This window comes from Hyperolius riggenbachi, chromosome 1, assembly GCF_040937935.1.
Source record: "Hyperolius riggenbachi isolate aHypRig1 chromosome 1, aHypRig1.pri, whole genome shotgun sequence".
Taxonomy (NCBI): Eukaryota; Metazoa; Chordata; class Amphibia; order Anura; family Hyperoliidae; genus Hyperolius; species Hyperolius riggenbachi.
In genome coordinates this window covers 302,755,327-302,780,214 of record NC_090646.1, presented here as the reverse complement: position 1 = coordinate 302,780,214, position 24,888 = coordinate 302,755,327, and the positions used below count along the sequence as shown (strand labels likewise).

Below are 24,888 nucleotides of genomic sequence, written 5' to 3'. Positions count from 1 at the left end.
AGCGCTGCGGAAGATATTGGCGCTATATATAAATAATAATAATATCGTAGGAGAGCTGGTGTGGTAGTGATATAGAGGGAGGGGAGCATCCTACCACGCATGTCTCTAAAACAGCTGTTTCAGAGACTGATTAACAACTACTGCGACTGCGCAAAGTCAGCGTGGTCCTAGCGATATGACGCCTGGATCACGCTGATGATCTAAGGTTAATTTACAGTATCAGCGCGCCCTTAGTTTTCACCGGGCTAATCTTCTTCCGGAAGCTACAGTATGTCTGTCAGCCTAACCGATGCTGCGTCTGATCGTGTTTTGGAAGCTCACTCATGAGTCATAGCTGCCCGTGCAGCGTTTCTCCCATCAGCTGACCCGTTGCTTCAGCCCTCCTCTTCCTACACCTCCATACGTCAGCACGCCACCGTGAGCGCCTCTTCAAATAGTGCTCACTGTTCTGCGCACGCGCTTTCAGGAGGCTCGAATCTTGTTTCTGTGTGTCCTTGTCAAAGAAGATGGCTACTGCGTCTAGGTTGATCCAGAGAATTAGGAACTGGGCATCTGGGGTAACGTGTCGAATTCTTTCACTCACGTGCAAATATTGAAAGTTAGACCTGTTAAGGTGCAAAGAAGTGAGGGTTTGGGGCAAGCCTGCTGATGTGTATATTGTTGTCAGCTATTTCTCGCCGACTTCAGTCTTTTCGCTTGTGACGGTTAGTTTTTATGGTTAATCACACCATAGTAAGACAACCGTCTTCTCATTCCCCCCCCCCCCCCCCCCCAATAATAAAAAAAAGCCTAAGGAAAGAACAAATAAACTATATTACTTGCACGCAGATTGTCGCTAGCCTGTTGTTTACCTTTGAGGCAGGGGTCACACTTGTCTTTCAGTTTCTACACTTTTCAGAAAACTGAAAGACAAATGTGACCTCTACCTTACAACAGCTAATGTAATTTATAGAGAAAACTGACAAATCGCGCAAGATGTCAGTTTTTTTTCTGCGTGCAAAATCTACATTCAAGTGTGACCTAGCTTATTGATTAACACATGAGTTCTCAGTTGAAAACAGTTTTTCTGTGCAGAAAATGCGCACGAAAGCCGACAAATGTGACCCCTGCCTCACTCCTGCCCGCCTGCTGTATAGTGCAGCTCCCCACCTCTGTCCTTTTCCCTCCCTGCCTCTGTAAGCTTCCTCCATTCGGCTTAGGGAGGCAGGGTGGGAAGGGACAGAGGCGGGGAGCCACGCATAGACTAACAGTCAGAGGTAAATAGGCTAGCGACAATCTGCGTGTCGGTAGCCTGGTGTAGTGGAAACAGGCCCTAAGGATACAGAGGCTGGGCATTGTATACAGAGAGTGCCTTTGTCCTGATATGATTTCACAAACCCACCTTGGGTTCTCTTTAAGGATCAGGCCATTTTGGGTGGGGGGGTGTCCAGGCAGCCGGATCCCCAGTATAGCATGGTGTAGCCCAGTGTCCCCCAAAATGCCAACAGCCTTTACTCGCCTCCCAGGCTCCAGCGATGAGCAGCTCTAGCCCCCTCCGCTCTGGCCGGCATCCTCGCTCGCACTGCCATTAACCTTCTTGGCGGTAAGCCCGAGCTGAGCTCGGGCTATGCCGCGCAGGAGGATATCTCAGCCCCTGGTGGGGCGATTCGCTCCATTTAAATTGCTGTGCGCGCAGCTAGCACTTTGCTAGCCACACACACAGCTTGATCGCCGCCGCTCTGCGGCGATCACCCGCACGCAGCGGTGGAAGAGGGCCCCCCGCCAGAGTCCTGCGCTGCCCGGACCAATGAGTTCCGGGCAGCGCTATGAGCTGGATCGGAGGCGTCTGACGTGCTTGACGTAATTCCGATCGTCGCCATGGCGACAGGAGAAGCCAAAAAGGGGAACACGTTATATACGCGTTCCCCTGTTTGCTATTGATGCTGGCGACGATCGCACTAGAGGGACACATGCGCCCTCTAGTGGTGTTAAATGTAGCTACCACTCTGGTAGCTTTACATGAAACAAAAAAAAATGTTTTTTTAAAAACCTGATTTCTGCCTATTTGGCAGAAAAAATCAACAGTCAGGAGGGTTAAAGAGACACTACTGAAGCAAAAAAAATAAAAAAAAAATATATATGTATATATATATATATATATATATATATATATATATATATATATATATATATATATATATATACCGTATTTTTCGGACTATAAGACGCACTTTTTCTCCCCCAAAAGTGGGGGGAAAAAGTCACTGCGTCTTATAGTCCGAATGTGCAGAAATGAGGTCCCCCAGAAGCAGGTGCAGGAGGTACTGAAAGCCCTCACCTATGCAGCCACGGGCTCAGAGTCCTTCATCTTGCTTCCTGCTTTCACAATGCATCGGCTCTCCTCCTCCAATTCACCCTCCTCCCACGCAGCTGAGCGGCAGGCACTCTTGCTCTCTGAGCGCCCTGTGTTATCCGGCTTGATGGCTGGCGTGGAGCGGAATTGACTAGGGTCTTCCAGTACCTGCAAAGGCTCCGGCAGGAGGAGATCGGTGGCAGAGGACATTGGTGGCTGTTAGTTACTAGCCCCACCCGGAGGACATCGGCGGCGGCGGACATTGGTGGCTGTTAGTCGCTACCCCTACCCGGAGGACATCAGCGGCGGCGGACATTGGCGGCTCCGAGTCACGTGGGCTATCAGCTGGAGCTGCCCACGTGACTCCGGTACTTGCAGTGGCTTCGGAAGGCATCTGGCACCAGCGATGTCCTGCTTTCCTACTGCCAGCTGGAGGATGGTAGACATCGGCGACAGAAGACATCAGTGACTCTGAGTCTCTACCGGCATCCGGAGGACATCGGCAGCAGCGGACATTGGCGGCTCCGGGTCACGTGGGCCATCAGCTGGAACTGCCCACGTGACTCCGGTACTTGCAGTGGCTTCGGAAGGCATCTGGCACCAGCGATGTCCCTGCTTTTCTACCACCAGCTGGAAGGTGGAGGACATCGGCGGTGGAGGACGTTGGTGGCCCTGTATCACTATCCCCCTCTGCAGGGCATCGGCGGTGAAGGACATTAGAAGCTCTGAGTCACGTGGGCCATTAGCTGGAGTTGCCCACATGACTCTAGTTCTTTAAGCAGGAATGGACCGGACTTCAGGGGACCCAGGACACCATCCCCATTAGCTCAGGATGAACAGCAGCATGCCTCTAGGATTGGTAAGTATAAAAAATGCATTTCGTATACATAGTGGGGGCAGGCATTGTGGTGGGGGCAGGCATTGTGACTTAGTGTAGGTAGTGAGGACATTGTAACTTAGTGTAGGTACTATGGGGGTAGGCATTGTAGCTTAGTGTAGGCAGTGTGGGCATTGTAGCTTAGTGTAGGTACTAGTGTAAGCATTGTAGTTTAGTGTAGGTAGTGGGGGCAGGCATTGTAGTTTAGTGAAGGTTGGGTGGCATTGTAGTTTAGTGTAGATAGTGAGGGCATTGTGGCTTAGTGTAGGTAGTGGGGGCATTGTAGCTTAGTGTAGGTTTTGGCGGGAAGCAGTAAGCATAATGTAGGTAATGGGGCAGCATGAGTGAGTAGTTAGTGTAGCTGGTGGGTCAATAAGGGTTAATGTAGGGTAGTTATTGGAGCAGCAGGGGCTAGTGTAGCTGGGAAGTCAGTGTAGCTTAGCTAAAGACTAAAGTTTGGAAGGAAAAGGACCCATAAGATACCCCTGGACCATAGACGCACCAGGTTTAGTAGTTTGTTTTTTCCCCCTGATTTTTTCCCTCTAAACCTAGGTGCGTCTTATAGTCCGGAGCGTCTTATAGTCCGAAAAATACGGTATATATATAATGAATTGGTTGTGTAGTACGGATAATTACTAGAACATTAGTAGCAAAGAAAATATTCATATTTTTATTTTGTTATGTATTTTTTTATAACATTGCATCATTCTCTAATATTTTCAGTGTACACACTACACTCAGCATTCTAAATGATTTTACAGAGCAGCAGTGAACTTTTGAACCCATTCTCTGCAGAGAAAAAGAAGATACAATGACTGACAGTTGAGATAACAAGCTTCAGAAGACAGACCTCTCTGCGACTTTGGAAGTCGTGGAGCTCAATGTTGAGGCTCTTTTGCATAGATAACTGGAGTTTCTTAACACTTCCTGTACTGGAAACAATATTAGACTTATGTCTCTGCGCCTAATGGTTTATTTCTTAGCTATACTACACATACAGTCCAGTTCAAAAGCACTCATACGTGTGCACTTCATGGGAAAGGACCCAACTGATGAGCCAGTTGAATAAAACAAAGGCCAAGAAAGGGAAATGGGCTTGTTGAGGGGCTGCGGCTAAAAGTATTAGAGACGCAGGATCAGCAGGAGAGTCAGGCAACTGGTGTGACGTATGCGCAGTCACCCACCAATTCCTGTTCCCTTTGATGCAGTTTACCATAAGGCTACTTTCACACCAAGACCAAGTTAGACACCAAGACACCAAGTTAGGTGCTATGTTAAGGTCGCATAACGTGCACCTAACGCAAGGCCTGGTGCTTTTTGATGTGGACGTCAGTGAGCCGCGTTGTGCAGCTCACTCTGGCGTCCGTGATGCGTACTCTTGGACGCATGCGGCATCACGTGGTCCCACCGGCCAATCGCCGCACAGAGCGGCCGCACCAGGAAGTAAACACTGCACGTCACAACGTGCAGTGAATATTAATTAGCCATGTGCCTGGCCGCTCTCCGCTCCTCCCCAACATGACTGAGCATGTGCAAACAGTCTAACGTGGCTTAAGCCGCTGTAACGCCGTAGCATGCTGCACTTTTGGAAGAACGTGCAGCGTTACATGTAACGCAACGTGGGCAGTGTGAACAGCCCACTTGTGTTACATTGCTGTACGTTGGGGGAGCGTTACAGGCTGCACTAACGTGCGCCTGTAACGTCCCTGTGTGTAAGCAGCCTTAAGCCTCAGACCCTGAGGGAATCCTGAAGACAGTCAGAACTGCAGGCAAAGTAACCTTTTGGATTGGTTGGTGAGTCCACACACAGTCCAATTTCAATTGTATATACAATCGATACAATCTGTGCTCTCATATAGAGCCCAGGTTGCTGCCACCAATCCACAATAAAAGCGTGCGAATGCTCTAATTCTAACTCTAGCTAAATCCTGTAGGAAAAAGGGTTAATTTGACAACCTTTGTAGAGATAGCAAAACTAACAATATTTAATATCAAAACAGTTATGGTAACATGTCTCTCTTTGAAGATGTGAATTCTTTTGGCGGAGATTTGTTTCAGAACAGCACTTAGACAAACGATTTTTTAATCGTTTATTTAAAGAAATAATGCAGAACAAAATATAGCAGTAGAAACAAATTGATACAGAAATAATAAGGGTTCAATATGAAAATAATAGCTGATTACAGTCTGAGCAGTTTGTCAAGTTACCGTGTCTTTGCGGTAAGTCCCACAGAAGATGTGTAGTACAATTCTGGAAAGTTCTGTGGAATGGGTATTAATCCTTTTATCAGGCTGGGAGATGACTAGGTGATCGATTAACGTCTCAGAAGGTGTGCTGCGCTGGTCGCATGGCGCACTGTGAGTTGTGGACCGCTGGGCCCAAACGGTTCCGCAATATCCATCAAATTATGGACTACTATGAAATGAGATATCAAAAGCTCATTAAAGAGACTCCGTAACAAAAATTGCATCCTGTTTTTTATCATCCTACAAGTTCCAAAAGCTATTCTAATGTGTTCTGGCTTATTGCAGCACTTTCTGCTATCACAGTCTCTGTAATAAATCAATGTATCTTTCCCTTGTCAGACTTGTCAGCCTGTGTCTGGAAGGCTGCCAAGTTCTTCAGTGTTGTGGTTCTGCTATGCACTCCCCCCTCAGGGGGGAAAGAAACACACAAATGATCTCTTGAGATTCAAAAGGAAGGCTGTATACAGCCTGCTTGTGTATGGATGTATTTTCTATGTGTGGACATACTGTACATCAACCTACTTCCTGTTTTGGTGGCCATTTTGTTTGTTTATAAACAAACTTTTTAAAACTGTTTTTAACCACTTTTAATGCGGCGGGGAGCGGCGAAATTGTGACAGAGGGTAATAGGAGATGTCCCCTAACGCACTGGTATGTTTACTTTTGTGCGATTTTAACAATACAGATTCTCTTTAAGCCCGGGACATGTTTCTGGGTATTCTCAGGACAGGCAGGAATGTGAATGGGTCCTAATGAGTTTGAGGGGATCTGTTCCTCTCTTTATCTTTAAAACTAGGATGGGAGAAACTTCCTGGAGAATCTTTATTGCCCCCCTTATAGATAACCTTTTTCCTGTGTGGATGGTCTGGTTTTAGGGTGAATGGCTTCTCGCAGTAAGTACAACACAAACAAACACTCACTCACATCCCCCAGGGCAGGGGTGGTGAGATGGAAGAGCACTGAGTTTCTAAAAGCCAGGCTAATGAATTAAAGGGGCTCTCCAGATCATAGTTTGGGCGCATTTACATGCGCTTGCCGCAATGGCGTTCGCAAAATCGTAACAACTGGTATTATTTTAACATGAAAAATACACAGCCTTCTCAGTTAGGGTTCCCTTTAAAGAGAGTCTGAAGCGAGAATAAATCTCGCTTCAGAGCTCATATTCAGCAGGGGCATGTGTGCCCCTGCTAAACCGCTGCTAAACGGGGGTCCCTTACCTCACAAATCCCCTCCATGCAGCGGGGGATCTCTTCCGCATAGAGGGCTAACCGCTGCAGCCCTGCCTCACGTGCGTCTGTCAGCGCGTATCTCCGCCTCTCCCCCGCCCCTCTCAATCTCCCTTCACTGAGAGGGGCGGGGGAGAGGCGGCGATGCGCCACTGATAGACGGCGCTGAGAGGCAGGGCTGCAGCCGTTAGTCCTGCCTCAAGAGCAGCAAAATCTACGACCAAGCTGGTCGTAGATTTTGCGGGGGAGGGGGGTGTTGGGGGGTAAGGGACCCCCGTTTAGCCGCGGGATAGCGGCGTTTTAGCAGGGGCACACATGCCCCTGCTGAATATAAGCACTGAAGCGAGATTTATTCTCGCTTCAGTGTCTTTTTAAGGACTAAAGATGCATACACACATCCAATCTTGATGGAAACTCAAGTTTGAAACTTGGGATAGTATGGAGCCTTCCAATTCCTCTATCTGTCTCGACATTGCAGCTCTGTCCCTAGTAGTATAGAAGCAAATACTTAAAGCTGAAAGTGACAGTAATAAAAGCAATGGAGCTGCCATAATAAAGAGAACCACAAGGAGGTGCATTGGCCAAGCACAAAAGACACTGCAGTCTTTTTTTTTTTGTAAACTAATGCTAGGTACACACATGAGATAAGTCTTTGGAAAATGAAAGATCTAATGCTGGGAATACATGGTTTGTTTTTGAGCCATTTAGATGGCTCGATAGATGATTTCTGACGTGTCCGATCTCCCGCTCGATCTTTTCCCCGCTCGGTTTGTGATAGCATTGAATGAAAAAAATATAAGAAAAAAACGTGCGGAAGATAAGAGAATCGACTGCAGAATTGAGCGGCGAAACGATCGAACGGGAGAATCGAGCAGCAAAAACGAGACATGTATGCCCAGCATAAGGCTAATTTTAGCACCTCTATGCAGTATGAGAGCATACCTGCAGTCTATTCTCAAGAGTACACCCAGCAGATAAAAATCTTTGCAAACTGAGGAATTAAGACAACTGAAGTGAGAAGAATATGGAAGATGCCATATTTACTTCCTTTTAAGCAATACCAGTTGCCTGGCAGCCCTGCTGATCTGTTTGGCTGCAGTAATGGCTGAATCACACCAGTAACAAGCATTCAGCTAATCTTGTCAGATCTGACAATGTCAGAAACTCCTGACCTGCTGCATGCTTGTTCAGGGTCTATGGCTAAAAGTATTAGAGGCAGAGGATCAGCTGGATAGCCAGCCGGCGCTGTTCTGCACTTATGCTTACAGCAGAGGAGGAAGTGAGCCGATGACAGCCGGGCGCACACCAAAACTAGCCGGGGTGGGGGATCCGGCTAAAAGAGCCTGGAGAGAACACTGCATAGGTTGGTCAGGGAGGTTTGAAAGACTGATCTTTCTAAAGGTGGTTGTACACATGCAAAAATCAGTTCCAGCAAAATGCTTCCGTAGTCTATTTACTTCTTTTTCGTGCTTGCCTGTGCACACAAAAGTTAAGAAATATCTGCAGATCTCATACACACCTTGTTTAATGAGCAATCACCTGCAGATCAGATCCACTGGGATGGACCTGAAAGATTGTGACACAAATATCTTTCTTTGCTATCTTTGGAGGTCTCTTTCATTTTTCTTTTTTTCAAAAAGTATCTACAGACTATCTTTGATCTTTCAAGGCAATAGAGTAGCGCAGGATTAGATCTACAAATGCTGCTGGAAGGTTGGAGCTGGTTCCAAGCTCAATAATGGTGATACACAAAAAAAAGTTACCTCAGCGCAGAAAAGCTGGTGAATGGTGTGGTGATATATTGGGGTGCTGATGATGTTAAGGATAATACAGGAACATATTCTTTCATTTTTCTGTCTGTCATGTGTACGTCTGGTCGAAGCCAGCTGGTTTCAGGGTAATTGGTCAAGTGGCCAGAGGAAGCTGAATGCTAATGTGATGGTCTGTATGACAATAGGAAGTACTTTTGAGTTTCTGTATGCAGTTCCTCTGAGAGTGGGTCACTGCTAATTGGATTGTCTGCATAGCTTTGAACTCTGTGACAGGTAGACACCCAATTGTCCCAAAAGACAATCGGACTAATGGAATCTGCCATCTTCATAGGCTATCAGGAAACTCTGGAATTTACATATGATAGCCTGATAGAATGTTGAAAAGCCTCACTTCACAATCTTTTTGTATGGACTAGAACTGCGGAACTGTAGATTTTTACCTGTGGAAATTGAAGCTTTGAAGGTCGCATATCACTTGAAGGATATGACAATCTGAGAGATTGCATTAGTTGTGGACTTGTACCCTCAGGCCCCAAATGGGCCTATAAGAACCTGCACAGGTTCTTCACAACTGGTAGCTCTCTGGAGATAGCAAAGACGCTAGGGCTGCCCGACTACTGGTCTAAAGCGGCGTTCTCCCGCCAATGACGTTCAAACAACGCTGTTTGACTTCTGCTGTACTAAACTAACACTCATAGCCTAGAAGAGACTGAAGGGTAACTGTGTATAAGTCCATGCCTGATTGTACGTTTGGGCAACACTACCGTATGAGATTGTAATTGCATTGTGTGTATGGGGCACTTTTGCGCTCGACAGCAGAGTGGCTAACAGTATCGTTTGGAACGACTGTTAGTGGTTTCGCTGCACGACAGTGTAACTTGCATTACAAGTCAGTGCCTGATTGTGCCGTGTTACCGTACAACTGTACTGTGGGCGTGTGTGCGTGGCGTTCCCGTATTCGGCCTAAATCGCAAAGCTGACCCGAATACGAAAACGCGGATTGCGCGCTGAGCACTCCACAGCCGAGTGGACGTGTCTAGCAACAGCTAGTGGTGGCAGTAAGGAGTGTTTGAGGGGTCCCAGCCTTGTTTGTAGCTTGAATAAGGCTGCTCCCCGCTTGATCTGGTCAAACCCGCAGTCGGGAACTGTATACGCAGGCGTGCAGCAGGCCGGTTCCTGACAGATGGTACGGCAGAGAGGTGATTGTAAACGATACAGTACCTTATCCTTCAGGTTTACTGTTAGAGGACTGCGCAACCCTTGTAATAAAGGTAGATGTAATCCCGACATCCAGCGTGAGCCTGATACTGAGAAAGCAGCAAGGCTCTGCTCAACAATAATGCGGCCAGCGTGCCGCTCCCAGAAGCCTCCGATCATGTGATCCCGAACTTGCTGTTTCAACCTGCATTGCGGTCCAAGGTGGTTACGATCTCCCACAGGCAAGTGACAGCCCGGATTATGCTTCCTGGCTATAGAGGAGAGTAAAGACAACAGTGTACACTGCGGAATAACAGAGCCACGCTAGAGAATCCACTTACTAAAATCAGAGCTTAGTTTATTGCACATCAAAAATGTAGCCTCCATTTCGCGACTAGTTTTGGCGGTATGCCTTCGTCAGGGGGTGTGGCTACAATACAGGCAGTTTAAATGTAAAACCCTCCTCCCCTTTTTACAATTATCCCTCACAGCCGGCTGAGGATCAAAACGGGAGAATACAAAATCTTGCAGAACAATACATTAAAATATATGCTAAAAATTCAGATACTAATATGTAAAAAGCCCAAAAGCATTCCCTTATAAAATGACTGTACAAATCATTAGTCTCTAATAAAACCGTTCAAGTCAATGTTAGCGTTCAGTCCATTAAGTGACAGTGTTTGCAATTGGAATATCCATCTAGTCTTCAGTTGTGATAAGGTTTTAATCACACTGCCACCTCTCGGTTTAATAGCATAAATACCAAAACACTTTATACCCGCAGGGTCTCTGTTGTGAAATTTAGAGAAATGTTAAGGGACAGTATGAGACTTCTTATGTGGGTGGCCGATGTTTTAAATATGTTCTGAGCACCTCTTCTTTACACGTCTACCAGTATGTCTGACGTACTGCAAGCTACAAGGGCATTCCAATACATATATCATGTTAATGGTATTGCACGTGATAAATTGGTCAATCATAAAACTTTTTCCATTCGCAGTTGAAGTAAAAGAGGTGACTCTACACCCCCCCCCAAAATCCTGCATCCTTTTTTTTTTTTTACAGGGAAAAAACCCTTTCAAAGTTGTGAACATGGGAGGTCTTCTTTCCCGAATGCAGTTTTTCACCAATTAGTTCCCTAAATTCTTTGGCCTCCTGTAGATTATCCCAGGTTTGGCTGGTAGTACCGGATCAATAACAGGGTCCTCCTTTAAAATACCCCAGTTGTCAGAATCTTTTTTTTTAGTTTCTTTGATCACGAGAATATGTAACAAAAGCAAAGTCAGGTTTATTCATATTGGCTATTACAGGTTTAATTGTTAATCTAATTTCCCTCCCTCTCTAAGTACATTCAGTCTTTCCTCCAATATTTTTTGCTTGTCATAGCCCTTTTCAGTGAAGAGGTTCTGTAGGATTTCTGATTGTTACCAAGAGTCCTTAGTGCAATGTCTATGAATCCTGCAGAACTGTCCTCTAGGGACATTCTGCAGCCATAGGGGATAATGGCAGCTGGTAGATTTTGTATACAAGTTCCTGTCACTTTCCTTAAAAAAAATTAGGTTTTCACTCGACTTTCTTCTGTGAAAATGTTTAAATTCAAAAAATTAACATCAGTCTGGCTGTAAGAAACATGGTACTGTAAATTCCAGTCATTGACATTAATAAACAGGAGGGGAGCTTCATCCCCCTGCCACAGTCATTTTATAAGGGAATGCTTTTGGACTTTACACATATTAGTATCTGAATTTTTATCATATTTTAATGTATTGTTCTGCAAGATTTTGTATCCTCCTGTTTTGATCCTCAGCCGGCTGTGAGGGATAATAGTAAAGAGGGGAGGAGGGTTTTACATTTAAACTGCCTGTATTGTTGTAGCCACACCCCCTGACGAAGGCATACCCCCAAAACTAGAGTCGGGAAGAGGAGGCTACATTTTTGATGTGCAATAAACCAAGCACTGATTTTAGTAAATGGATTCTCTAGCGTGGCACTGTTATTCCGCAGTGTTACTCTCCCCTATAGCCAGGAAACATCAGCCGAGCTGTCACTGGCCTGTGGGAGATCACAACCACCTTGGAACGCACTGCAGATTGAAACAGGAAGTTCGGGATCATATGATCGGAGGCTTCTGGGAGCTGCACACTGGCCGCATTATCGTTGAGCGGAGCCTTGCTGCTTTCTCAGTATCAGGCTCATGCTGGATGTTGGAATTACTCGAACAGTACACCTGCAGGATAAGGTACTGTATTGTTTACAATCACCTCTCTGCCGTACCATCCACCAGCTGGGAGAGCCTGGCGTTGAGGCTGCGCTGAGGTAACTTTTCTTTGTGTATCTTTGAGCTTTCATTTTTCAAAGACTTTTCTCTTGTGTGTACCCAGCTTTAATTTTCAAATTCTGATGGCCCTCATACTACTTGGAGGTGGTAAAATTGGTCAGTAAATGGCCAATTTATAATTGAAAGTGTGTACTTAGCTTAAAGAGACTCTGTAACAAAATTTCCAGCCTTATTTCTTCTATCCTATAAGTTCCTATACCTGTTGTAATGTGGCCTGTCTAACTGCAGCCTTTCCTAGTTGCGCAGTGGCTGTATTATCCCTTATATAATCTAATCTTCTTTCCTTTGCCGGCTCAGGCAGGAATGTGCTGCTCTGCTGTGACAGGATAGAAGTTATGCATACCCTCTCCACGCCCCCTCCAGGCTCTGTATGAGTCACAGACTGAGCTTTTCTGAGCCTGTCACATGCTGGTTAGCAGCAATGTTTTTTGTTTGTAAACACGGTCTAAAACTGGCAATTACAAGCCAGGATCTCAGCAGGGAGTGGCAGGAACAGCAAAGAGGGGCCCAGGAGAACATAATGAATAGCATGGTATGCTTTTCATTGTAAGAATTTTAGAGTACCGATTCTCTTGAAAGGGAACCAGAGAGGAACTAAAAAAACAGAAAAAGCTTTTATACATACCTGGGGCTTCTTCCAGCCCCATACTCACGAATCGCTCCCATGCCGCCGTCCACCGCTTCCTGTATCGGCGGACGCGGCCAATTGTCCGCATGAGCAGGGGCTCCCTCCATACCCTTACGCATGCGGCTGCTCAGTATGCAGCTGCACGCGTAAGTGTATGCCGGGAGCCCCTGTTATGCGGACAATTGGCCGCGTCCTGCCGCCGACTGGCCGAAACTACGGGACCCGGTACCGCTGGATACAGGAAGCGGAGGACGGCGGCGTGGGAGCGATCCGTGCGTATGGGGCTGGAGGAAGCCCCAGATGTGTATAAAACCTTTTTCCTGGGGCCTCTGGTTCCCTTTAAGATCCTCCATTTTGTCAACTCGGCTGCTTTCATTGTTATTTTTTCCAGTCAATCACTGAAAACACTGAAATTTTGTGATATAGTACCAGAAACCCCTGAAAGTAGTGAACAGGAACCATATTCATTTGAATAGAAAAATAGCAAATAATCAGGTCTTTGCTCATGGACCACTAATTCTTCCCCCATACTGTTACTGTCAAACTGCAAGAAATGGGAAGTATGTAATTGAAACTAACTTCACTGTTTTTCACTATTTCCTATGTGGTGTGTCACTATGAAGGTAACTTCAGATTTCACTTATTTGTTATCAATGAGGATATTTAAACTGCAGCCATGCAAAGGCCTCTTGCACACTACATGCAATTCTGATAATTTTTTTTTTTTTTTTTTTTTTGTATACAATCTAATTTTTGAAATAAAAAAAAAAGTTGCAGCATGCAGTACGTTTTTAATCAGAATAAAAAATCGGATCATATAAAAAACTGGAATCACATGCAAGAGGCCTTAGGCCTGGAACCAGGGCTGTGGAGTCGAAACAAAAATCCACCGACGACTCAGTTTAGGATTCCTCCGACTCCTCGACTCTGACTCCTCTAATATGAATATTACAATCTTGTTGATTGAAAGTATGTAACATAAAATTCATCTCTTAACCGCCAACGCTTAGGAATTTTAAAAGACAACTGAAGTGTGAAGGATATGTAGACAGCCATATTTATTCCCTTTAGTCATAGACTAAAACTAGTCCTTGGTAAGAGTATTTGTAAAAGGTACAGAGTGGAACAAAGACCATTTATGAGGCCCTAGGCTACAGGATCTTCTCAAAAAATTAGCATATTGTGATAAAGTTCATTATTTTCTGTAATGTACTGATAAACATTAGACTTTCATATATTTTACATTCAAATACACACAACTGAAGTAGTTCAAGCCTTTTATTGTTTTAATATTGATGATTTTGGCATACAGCTCATGAAAACCCAAATTTCCGATCTCAAAAAAATTAGCATATTTCATCCGACCAATAAAAAAAGTGTTTTTAAAACAAAAAAAGTCAACCTTCAAATAATTATGTTCAGTTATGCATGCAATACTTGGTTGGGAATCCTTTTGCAGAAATGACTGCTTCAATGCGGCGTGGCATGGAGGTAATCAGCCTGTGGCACTGCTCAGGTGATATGGAGGCCCAGGATACTTTGATAGCGGCCTTAAGCTCATCCAGAGTGTTGGGTCTTCCGTCTCTCAACTTTCTCTTCTCAATATCCCACAGATTCTCTATGGGGTTCAGGTCAGGAGAGTTGGCAGGCCAATTGAGCACAGTAATACCATGGTCAGTAAACCATTTACCAGTGGTTTTGGCACTGTGAGCAGGTGCCAGGTCGTGCTGAAAATGAAATCTTCATCTCCATAAAGCTTTTCAGCAGATGGAAGCATGAAGTGCTCCAAAATCTCCTGATAGCTAGCTGCATTGACCATGCCCTTGATAAAACACAGTGGACCAACACCATCTGCTGACATGGCACCCCAGACCATCACTGACTGTGGGTACTTGACACTGGACTTCAGGCATTTTGGCATTTTCCTCTCCCCAGTCTTCCTCCAGACTCTGGCACCTCGATTCCCGAATGACATGTAAAAGTTGCTTTCATCTGAAAAAAGTACTTTGGACCACAGAGCAACAGTCCAGTGCTGCTTCTCTGTAGCCCAGGTCAGGCGCTTCTGCCGCTGTTTCTGGTTCAAAAGTGGGTTCATGCTTCCATCTGCTGAAATGCTTTATGGAGATGAAGATTTCATTTTTCAGCACAACCTGGCACCTGCTCACAGTGCCAAAACCACTGGTAAATGGTTTACTGACCATGGTATTACTGTGCTCAATTGGCCTGCCAACTCTCCTGACCTGAACCCCATAGAGAATCTGTGGGATATTGTGAAGAGAATGTTGAGAGACGCAAGACCCAACAGTCTGGATGAGCATAAGGCCGCTATCGAAGCATCCTGGGCCTCCATAAAACCTGAGCAGTGCCACATGCTGATTGCCTCCATGCCACGCCGCATTGAAGCAGTCATTTCTGCAAAAGGATTCCCGACCAAGTATTGAGTGCATAACTGAACATAATTATGTGAAGGTTGTCTTTTTTTGTTTTAAAAACCCTTTACTTTTATTGGTCGGATGAAATATGCTAATTTTTTGATAGGAAATTTGAGTTTTCATGAGCTGTATGCCAAAATCATCAATATTAAAACAATAAAAGGCTTGAACTACTTCAGTTGTGTGTATTTGAATCTAAAATATATGAAAGTCTAATGTTTATCAGTACATTACCGAAAATAATGAACTTCATCAAATATGCTAATTTTTGAGAAGATCCTGTATGTAACTGTGGGTACATGTAAGAGTGATGTGCAAGTACTCTGCAGGAGAATGAGGCGATTCTTCCTCTATTACACATTCTTCATGCACAATCTGAACACAGAGGTGTTGTCTATCGCCCATAAACCTGGTTCAATGTGCACAACATTCTCAGTGGATTCCCTGCAGCTCGGTGGGAAGTGCATATGTAGAGTATAGTACTACTGTGTAACAAAGTAAACCTGAGACAGATGAAATTAAAGTTTTATACATACCTGGGGCTTCCTCCAGCCCCCTTCAGGCTAATCAGTCCCTCGCTGTCCTCCGCCACCTGGATCTTCTGTTACGAGTCCAGGTACTTGAGCCAGTCTTGCTTAGTTTGCATGCACACACTCCGTCGCCGGGAGCCTACTACACCTGTGTAGCACTATTGCGCAGGTGCAGAATGCTCCTGGCTGTAGGAGTGGCATGTGGCCAAACTGCGCTGACTGGCTGAATTCCTGGGACTCATAGCATAAGATCCATGTGGTGGAGGAGGACAGCGAGGGACTGAAGGGGGCTGAAGGAAGCCCCAGGTATGTATAACACTTTTCTTTTCATCCATCTCAGGTACCCTTTAATTCGTAGTCACCAAACCAAATTTTAACAACATATGAAATTATTTCATTTCATGAGCAAAGAGAGTACATGCATTTGCATAAATCAGCATCTGCACGGAATTATTTCCATCTCATTGACCATCTCTATTAGTGACACAGCTACACATCAGGCTTTATTCTTACAGCATAGATGTTATTTAGTATTTATAAGAGATTCCTGTGTACACATCATATATACAGTCACAATCAGATATGTATATCTGACTTTAAAAATACGGGGACTGCTTTATTGAAGCAGCACAAGTAACTCATTTTGATTGGTTTATTTCATTTTTGTGGATTTTATTATTTTATATAAATGATTTATGATGACTATTTGAGAAATAAAACATTTTAATTACACTTTACATTCATTAGGAATCGGTGCATTTTTTCCTGACTCCAGGCACCCAAAATTGCTCTGACTCCGACTCCACATCCCTACCTGGAACCCACTAGTGTCTTTTTGAGCGTCTTGGGAACGCTTTAAATCATTAGCGATTTCCCTAAATGGTCTGCCAATGTAAATGGATGGGACAGATTCCACTAGAGAGATTGTGATTAAGGAGATCGCAATCGCAGGACAAGCAGCATTTGGGGAGCGTTTCCATTCCAATGAATTGTATAGGAGTAGGGAAATCGCTCCCAAAATCGCTTGCAAAGCGCTATTAGGGCCCTTTTCCACTACAGCGTTTGCGACTGCTGAATCGCAAAATGCTAGTGATTTTCAAATCGCTACGGTTTGCTCTTTAACATAGGAATCGCTTTAGGTCATTTCCACTACCGCAATTAGTTTTTTACTTAATTGCGATTGTGCCGCGGAACGATTTTTGCCGCAATTTTGCTATGCAGTGCATAGCAAAATCGCAAACGTCGGGAAATCGTCGGGAAATTTTGGACATTTGCTGAAACGCAATCGCTAGCGTTTAGCGCGAGTGCTAGCGATTGCTAGTGGAAAAGGGCCCTCACAGATAGCGCTTTGTGCTTTCTAGTTGGTTCCAGGCCTTAAACTGTTTTGGGTAGGGTCCTCAAACTTTGTACAGTTGGTCACTGGGTGACTGCAGATCCATCTTTGAAAATGTAGGCTAAACCACCTACAGTCCAGTATATTTCATCCATTGACTTTCAATGGAGAAATGTGAACTGATGCCATTTCACAAAAGGCTCCATACACTTTACATGATTGGTCAAAATGTCACTGCGGTTTAAAGGGGTTCTGTGCTCGTTTTTCTGATTGCAATTTAAATGAATTGCTATGCTCCTTTAAGAAGTACAAATCTTTTTTTTTTTTTTACCTCTCTTGTGTTGAAAAAGCTGTGCTGTCTCTCTCCAGCTCCTTTCTAATTATTCGTCGTGTTAGACGAATATTGTGCTGCAGGAAGAGGCAGACTAACAGCAGCTGTCCCTCCTTGTCTTTCCCTCCCCCTGCTGTCTGGAGGGTGCACACGGGTCGATGACTCATGATGTTACAGCAGGGGGAGGGAAAGGCAGGGAGGAACAGCTGCTGTTAGTCTGCCTCTTCCTGCAGAACAATATTCTTCTAACACAGTGATCTGCAAACTTGGCTCTCCAGCTGTTAAGGAACTAATGCATTTGCCTTTATGAATCATGACTGTGGCTGTCAAAATCCTGCAATGAATTGTGAGACTTGTAGTTCTTTAACAGCTGGAAAGCCAAGTTTGCAGATCACTGGTCTAACAAGACGAATTATTAGAAAGGAGCTGGAGAGAGACAGCACAGCTTTTTCAACGCAAGAGGTAAAAAAAAAGGTTGTACTTATTAAAGGAACATATCAATTAATTTAAATTGCAATCAGAAAAAGGGCCACAATACCCCTTTAAAGTGTAACTGTCGGGCATAAAATCAAAAATAAATTCTTTATTTTTTTCTGGTATCAAGTAATAAGGATGCTAACCAGGCAATCCAAAAGTTTAAATCACTGTTACTATTCTTGTCGATAAATGATCATTCCCCAGTTTACCTGACTCTTATTTGGTACACACAAACCGGAAAATTTATACTTGCCTATCGGTAATTTGCCTTTCCTGTTGAATCTTCATGGCAGCATACTACGGGTTAGTCCCGCCCCCTAACCCTGCCAGGACCAGTCATTATAAATTTTTGCCCCACCCTGCTCAAGCTGCTTTTGTTTCTAGTTCTAATTTCAGACAGTCAAAACATCTAGGGTGGGTCCCTTGTATGCTGCCATGATTCAACAGGAAAGGAAAATTACCGATAGGTAAGTATGAATTTTCCGGTTTCCTGTAGAATCCATTGGAGCATACTACGGGATTTAACTAGACTAATAAAAAGGGAGGGAGACATATATGATGCCAAAAAACAAAGTAATTGTATTGCTACTACATTCTGAGGTGCAGATAAATGAAAACATTATGCATCTTAGTCATGCAAATACAATTCAAAAAATGCAGGTACTCTGTCAGGTATTCCCTGTTGTAATCTGTGCAGATGAAAGAACCACCTTCCCAAAGTGGGCCGTGGAGGATGCTCCCTGGTCTATCCTATAGTGGTTAATGAAGGTGTTGGCTGATGATCAGTTGGCGGCTCTACAAATGATCTCTGAAGATACTCCTGCCAGTGCTGCCCATGAGGTAGAAATTGCTCTAGTCGAGTGTGCAGTTATGTTCGTAGGAGGCTGCGCCCCTGTTGCTCTATATGCCGCCCTAATCGCTCTTACAAGCCATGAGGAAATTGTTCTTGTCGTCGCCGGTTGTCCCTTGCGATATCCTGTAGGTATTATAAATAGTCTGTCTGTTTTACGGATCCCCCTAGTGCTGTCTAAGTATTGTTTTAGAAGCATTGGTATATTCAGGGAGTTTGGTTCTGTTGCAGACTCATCCACAAATACAGGTAGATTCCATTCCTGATTGAAGTGGAATGCAGTTGCTACTTTTGACACAAACTAGGTTAGGCGTTAATGTTACCCTATCAGGGAAGAATTGAAGGTGCGTCGGGTCAATAGTAAGGGCCTGGATTTCGGACACTCGGCGTGCTAACGCAATGGCTACTAGGAAAACCGGCTTCAGTGTGAGGTTAACCAGGTTGTAATCCTTCCGTGGCTCAAAAGGTGACCTGGACAGACCCTGAAGCACTGTGGGCAAATCCCATTGAGGATAATGGTTTCGCCTTGGTGGTCTCAGTTTGGTTACTGCTCTGATAAATTGCATGACTAAAGGATGGACTGCCCATCTTTTGTCTGTTAGCGCAGAGATAGCAGAAATTTGGCCCTTTATTGTTCTTAAACCGAGGCCCATATCAAGACCCACCTGCAGGACTTCTAGGCAATAAGATATTGGCGGATCCATTGGATCTATGTTCCTCTCGGTCATAAACAAAGTATACGTGTCCCAGATGTTGTGATACATTTTTTTGGTGGACAACTTCCTAGCCTTTAACATAGTTTCGGTAACTACGTCTGAGCACCCTATCTCAATCAGTTTCTTCCTTTCAATTTGCACGCTGTCAAATTGAGTCTTTTGGGATGTGGGTGTAGTATCTTCCCCTGACTCAGCAGGTCCCTGGGGCATGGTAGTCTGAACGGGGGTTCCGTTAATAGTTTCCGTAGTAAGGGGGACCATGGTCTTCGTGGCCACCATGGGACAACAACTATTACTGTCACTGTCTTTCTCTGTATCCGCCTGAGGAGATGAGGGATTAGTGGGGTTGGTGGGAATACATATGCGAAGTTGTAGTTCTATGGAGCCGTTAATGCATCCCATGCTTGCGCCTGCTTGCAACGAAATCTCGTTATGAACATTGTACATTTCGCATTTTCTGGAGTTGCCATTAAATCCACCTGTGGTCTTCCCCACCTGTGACAGATCGATTCGAAGATCCGTAGGTTGAGCGACCATTCGTTGTGGTCTATCCATCCTCGACTCAGTGTATCTGCAATCCGGTTTTGAGTCCCTGGAATGTGGATGGCGGATAATAGCGTCAGGTTCTTCTGCGCCCAGTTCATAATTGGGGCTACCTCTCTCAGAAGCGTACCGTTGCGAGTGCCCCTCTAATTTCGAACATAGGCCACATCTGTCGTATTGTCCATTCTGAGGGTGACAGATTGACCTCGGATCCTCTCCGAAAAGTATAAAATCGCATTCCAGGCTGCTCTGATTTCCAAGACATTGGCAGGTATTCCCTCTGCAGGTGTCTTCGATCTGTTCTGAACATAGGAATGTTCTAAATGAGCCCCCCATCCCCATAGACTTGCGTCGGTTGTGATACATAACGGGGTCTCCTCTCAAAGCTGTAGATTGGAAGTCTGTTTCCACCATTGTAGTTCCTCCTTCATACATGGTAGTATTCTTATCATTTGTTCGTAACTTCGTTCTGTCCACTGGTTTAAGAAAACTCTCTGCGATCTTCTCATATTCCATCTGGCCCATTTGACCATAGGAATAGCAGCCACCATTGTTCCGATGACTCTCATACATTGTCTCGCCGATAGTGTCGTTACTGTTTCCACCTCCGTCATTCTCTGAATTGTCAAACAAATTTTCTCCTGTGGCATTCTGATTGCATTGTCTACTGTGCTGATTTCCGCTCCTAGAAAGATAAGGGTTTTTGTTGCCACTAGCTTGTTCTTTTTCCAGTTTACTAACCAACCTAAACCCTGTAAAGTATCGAGTAAGATTGCTCTGTGCTGCAGAAGCTTTTTCCTTGAAGATTCTATTAGTAATATGTCTAAATAATGGTGTGTTCGGAGGCCTTGCTCTCTCAAGGACGCAATTACATTCACTAGGATCTTTGTAAATGTTCTTGGTGCTGTACAAATCCCGAAGGGCAGCACTGAACTGGAAATGGAGCTCTCCTATGGCGAACCTGAGAAATTTCTGAAATTGCCTGTGAATTGGTATGTGTAAGTATGCGTCTTCTAAATCGATTGCTAATAACCAATTTCCTACATGAATTGAGGGAATTATGGATTGCAGCGACTCCATCTTGAACCTCTCCTGTAATATATGGTAAGTACTCTTAAATCTAGCACAGGTCGGAGTTCTTCCGACTTCTTTGTAACAAAAAACAAAGGGGAGTACACTCCCTTGAATCTTTCCTCGTGAGGAACATGAACAATCACTTGTTTTATCAGCAATTCCTCTACATAACTTTGAAGAATCTGTAATTTGCTTGAAATGGTGGGTATCCTTGTGGCTACAAATACATTTTCCGGAGGTAGGGTTTTGAAAGTCCAAGACTGCGTTTCCTGCAGTGTCCTTGTCACCCACCAATCTTTGAACTTTTCCGCCCACAGATAAGCATAAGCATACTTGTGCAATCTGCCCCCTACTGGCTCCCTGTGAGCGGTTGTATACTCAGGCCTTCTGATCCTGAACGTTGGAATTAGTATGCTGCTTGTTATATTTAGAGAGAGTTGATTTTGTGCCTGGCCATCAGCGACGAAAATTTTAAAAAGATCTATTTGTTCTAAAGTCTCTTTGTCTACCTTGAAAAGGTCTTTTATCCTCAGTCTATCCTGAGGGAGCAGCCCCGACTTACCTCCTGTAACTTTCGAGATGGCCGAATCCAACTTGCTTCCAAATAAATTTTTGCTCATCATAGGGAATCTTACACCACGTAATACGCGAGTTGGGGTCTGCTGACCACGGTTTTAACCACATAGCGCGCTTAGCGGTCACCGAATGAAGCATGGCGCAGCCGGTGCATCTCAAAACGTCGAACGCGTTTGAACGCCTATGAAGTCGGACGCAAGTTTAAACTCCTCGAGAGCCGAGAGGATAGTCTTATTATCCACACCAGCCTGGACTGCTCCCTCTAGGTTATCTGCCCATGTTCTTACTGCTTTAGCCACTGATGTGAAGGCTATAGCTGGTCTACAGGCATTCCCCATGGCAATATAGGCTTTTTTAATGTCCTGGTCCATCCTCCTGTCCAAAGGGTCCTTAAAAGCTACCGAGTCCTCAGCAGGCAGCGTGACATGACGCGCCAGTCTAGATACTGCTGCGTCTACTACTGCTGCGGTATCTAGTTTTTTCATTAGGTCTCCCTCTAACAGGTATAATTTTCCTAGTCTGTTAGCTAAAGGTGGTTTCTTCTCCACCTTAGACCTTTCTTCTCCGAATATGTCATTTACTTCCTCCATAATAGGGAAAGATAATGCCTTCTTCCTTAGAGAATAAATCTCACTTCAGACCTCATAGATAGCAGGGGCATGTGTGCCCCTGCTAAATGCCGCTATCCCACGGCTAAACGGGGGTCCCTGACCCCCCAAATCCCCTTCGTGCAGCGGGGGATTACTTCCTGTTTGAGGCAGGGCTAACCGCCGCAGCCCTGCCTCACGCACGTCTATCAGACGCGTATCTCCGCCTCTCCCCCGCCCCTTTGTCTTCCTTCACTGAAAGGGGCGGGGGAGAGGCGGCGATGCGCCGCTGATAGACGCGACTGGAGGCAGGGCTGCAGCCGTTAGCTCTGCCTCCAGGAGGAGCAAAATCCACGACCAAGTTGGTCGTGGATTTTGCAAGGGGAATTTGGGGGTGAAGGGACCCCCGTTTAGCCGCGGGATAGCAGCGTTTTAGCAGGGGCAGATTTATTCTCACTTCAGAATCTCTTTAAATGCAGGTAATATCTCTTAGACTTGTTTGGGGTTCCTTTGGCTCCTCCCATTCTAAAGCTTCCCGAACAGATTTTACAAATGGGGATGCAAGAGCGAAATCAAATCCCACTGCAATCTCTTCCATGTCCTCAGTTTCGTCTAAAGCATGATTATTGTCCTGATCCCTAGGATTTGAACTAGCATCCATAGGAATGGCTGTTTGCTCCTTAAGCGTTTGATAGACTATTCCTTAATAAGTGTGGGGAGATCTTGGTCTTGCGGAATTTCCTCCACAGGAAATGTAAAAAACCACGCTGAGCAAAGTTTGCCCGGCATTGGTCTGCCCCCACATGCCCAACACTGATCAGGTTCAGGCTGTTTATGAGGTCCTCTTCTACTTTGTGATTTCTGGGAAACTTTGGAAGAAGAGTAGTGTGTGGAACAGGAAGAAGTTCCAGGTTGGGGTTCATCGCTGCAAAACACACAAGAATATATTATATTCTAAGTGTGAATGTTACCGCCTCAAAAAAAAAAGTATATTAATGTATCGCGCTGCCTTACCCAACCTCTTGTGGCTGATCTGTTTCCTGAGCAGATTGATCCATGCTTTACATAGATCTCTGAAAATACAGGATATGTGTATTAGATTGCTAGATCTTAGCTCCCATAGCAGCAGAGTTTGATTTAATATAACAAACATATAGTACCTCCCGGCTGCTGCAGCCCAGCTTTAGACAGGACGTAGGCAAAATGTAAACACTGGAGTCCTACAGACACAGAGTGATAACATGTACAGTGGTGTGAAAAACTATTTGCCCCCTTCCTGATTTCTTATTCTTTTGCATGTTTGTCGCACTTAAATGTTTCTGCTCATCAAAAACCGTTAACTATTATTCAAAGATAACATAATTGAACACAAAATGCAGTTTTAAATGACGGTTTTTATTATTTAGTGAGAAAAAAACCTCAAAACCTACATGGCCCTGTGTGAAAAAGAAATTGCCCCCTGAACCTAATAACTGGTTGGGCCCCCTTTAGCAGCAATAACTGCAATCAAGTATTTGCGATAACTTGCAACGAGTCTTTTACAGCGCTCTGGAGGAATTTTGGCCCACTCATCTTTGCAGAATTGTTGTAATTCAGCTTTATTTGAGGGTTTTCTAGCATGAACCGCTTTTTTAAGGTCATGCCACAACATCTCAATAGGATTCAGGTCAGGACTTTGACTAGGCCTCTCCAAAGTCTTCATTTTGTTTTTCTTCAGCCATTCAGAGGTGGATTTGCTGGTGTCTTTTGGGTCATTGTCCTGCTGCAGCACCCAAGATCGCTTCAGCTTGAGTTGACGAACAGATGGCCGGACATTCTCCTTCAGGATTTTTTGGCAGACAGTAGAATTCATGGTTCCATCTATCACAGCATGCCTTCCAGGTCCTGAAGCAGCAAAACAACCCCAGACCATCACACTACCACCACCATATTTTACTGTTGGTATGATGTTCTTCTGCTGAAATGCTGTGTTACTTCTACGCCAGATGTAACGGGACACGCACCTTCCAAAAAGTTCAACTTTTGTCTCATCGGTCCACAAGGTATTTTCCCAAAAGTCTTGGCAATCATTGAGATTTTTTTTAGCAAAATTGAGACGAGCCTTAATGTTCTTTTTGCTTAAAAGTGGTTTGCGCCTTGGATAGCTTCCATGCAAGCCATTTTTGCCCAGTCTCTTTCTTATGGTGGAGTCGTGAACACTGACCTTAATTGAGGCAAGTGAGGCCTGCAGTTCTTTAGATGTTGTCCTGGGGTCTTTTGTGGCCTCTCGGATGAGTTTTCTCTGCGCTCTTGGGGTAATTTTGGTCGGCCGGCCACTCCTGGGAAGGTTCATCACTGTTCCATGTGTTTGCCATTTGTGGATAATGGCTCTCACTGTGGTTTGCTGGAGTCCCAAAGCTTTAGAAATGGCTTTATAACCTTTACCGGACTGATAGATTTCAATTACAGTACTTTTGTTCTCATTTGTTCCTGAATTTCTTTGGATCTTGGCATGATGTCTAGCTTTTAGAGTGCTTTTGGTCTACTTCTGTGTCAGATAGCTCCTATTTAAGTGATTTCTTGATTGAAACAGGTGTGGCAGTAATCAGGCCTGGGGGTGACTACAGAAATTGAACTCAGGTGTAATAAACCACCTTTAAGTTATTTTTTAACAAGGGGGGCAATCACTTTTTCACATAGGGCCATGTAGATTTGGAGTTTTTTTTTCTCACCAAATAATAAAAACCATCATTTAAAACTGCATTTTGTGTTCAATTAGGTTATCTTTGACTAATAGTTGCAGAAACATTTAAGTGTGACAAACATGCAAAAGAATAAGAAGT

At 44.6% G+C, this 24,888-nt stretch overlaps 1 protein-coding gene across 1 annotated transcript in view; it reads left to right on the top strand.

The window, feature by feature from the left end:
- Positions 1–394: 394 nt before the first annotated feature.
- Positions 395–24,888, top strand: part of NDUFA7 (NADH:ubiquinone oxidoreductase subunit A7) — an 85,164-nt gene continuing 60,670 nt past the window's right edge. Inside the window, exon 1 of the mRNA XM_068233802.1 lies at positions 395–557. Within this exon, the coding sequence (XP_068089903.1) occupies positions 507–557 (51 nt within the window). The 5' untranslated portion in view covers positions 395–506. The remainder of the gene's footprint in view (positions 558–24,888) is intronic.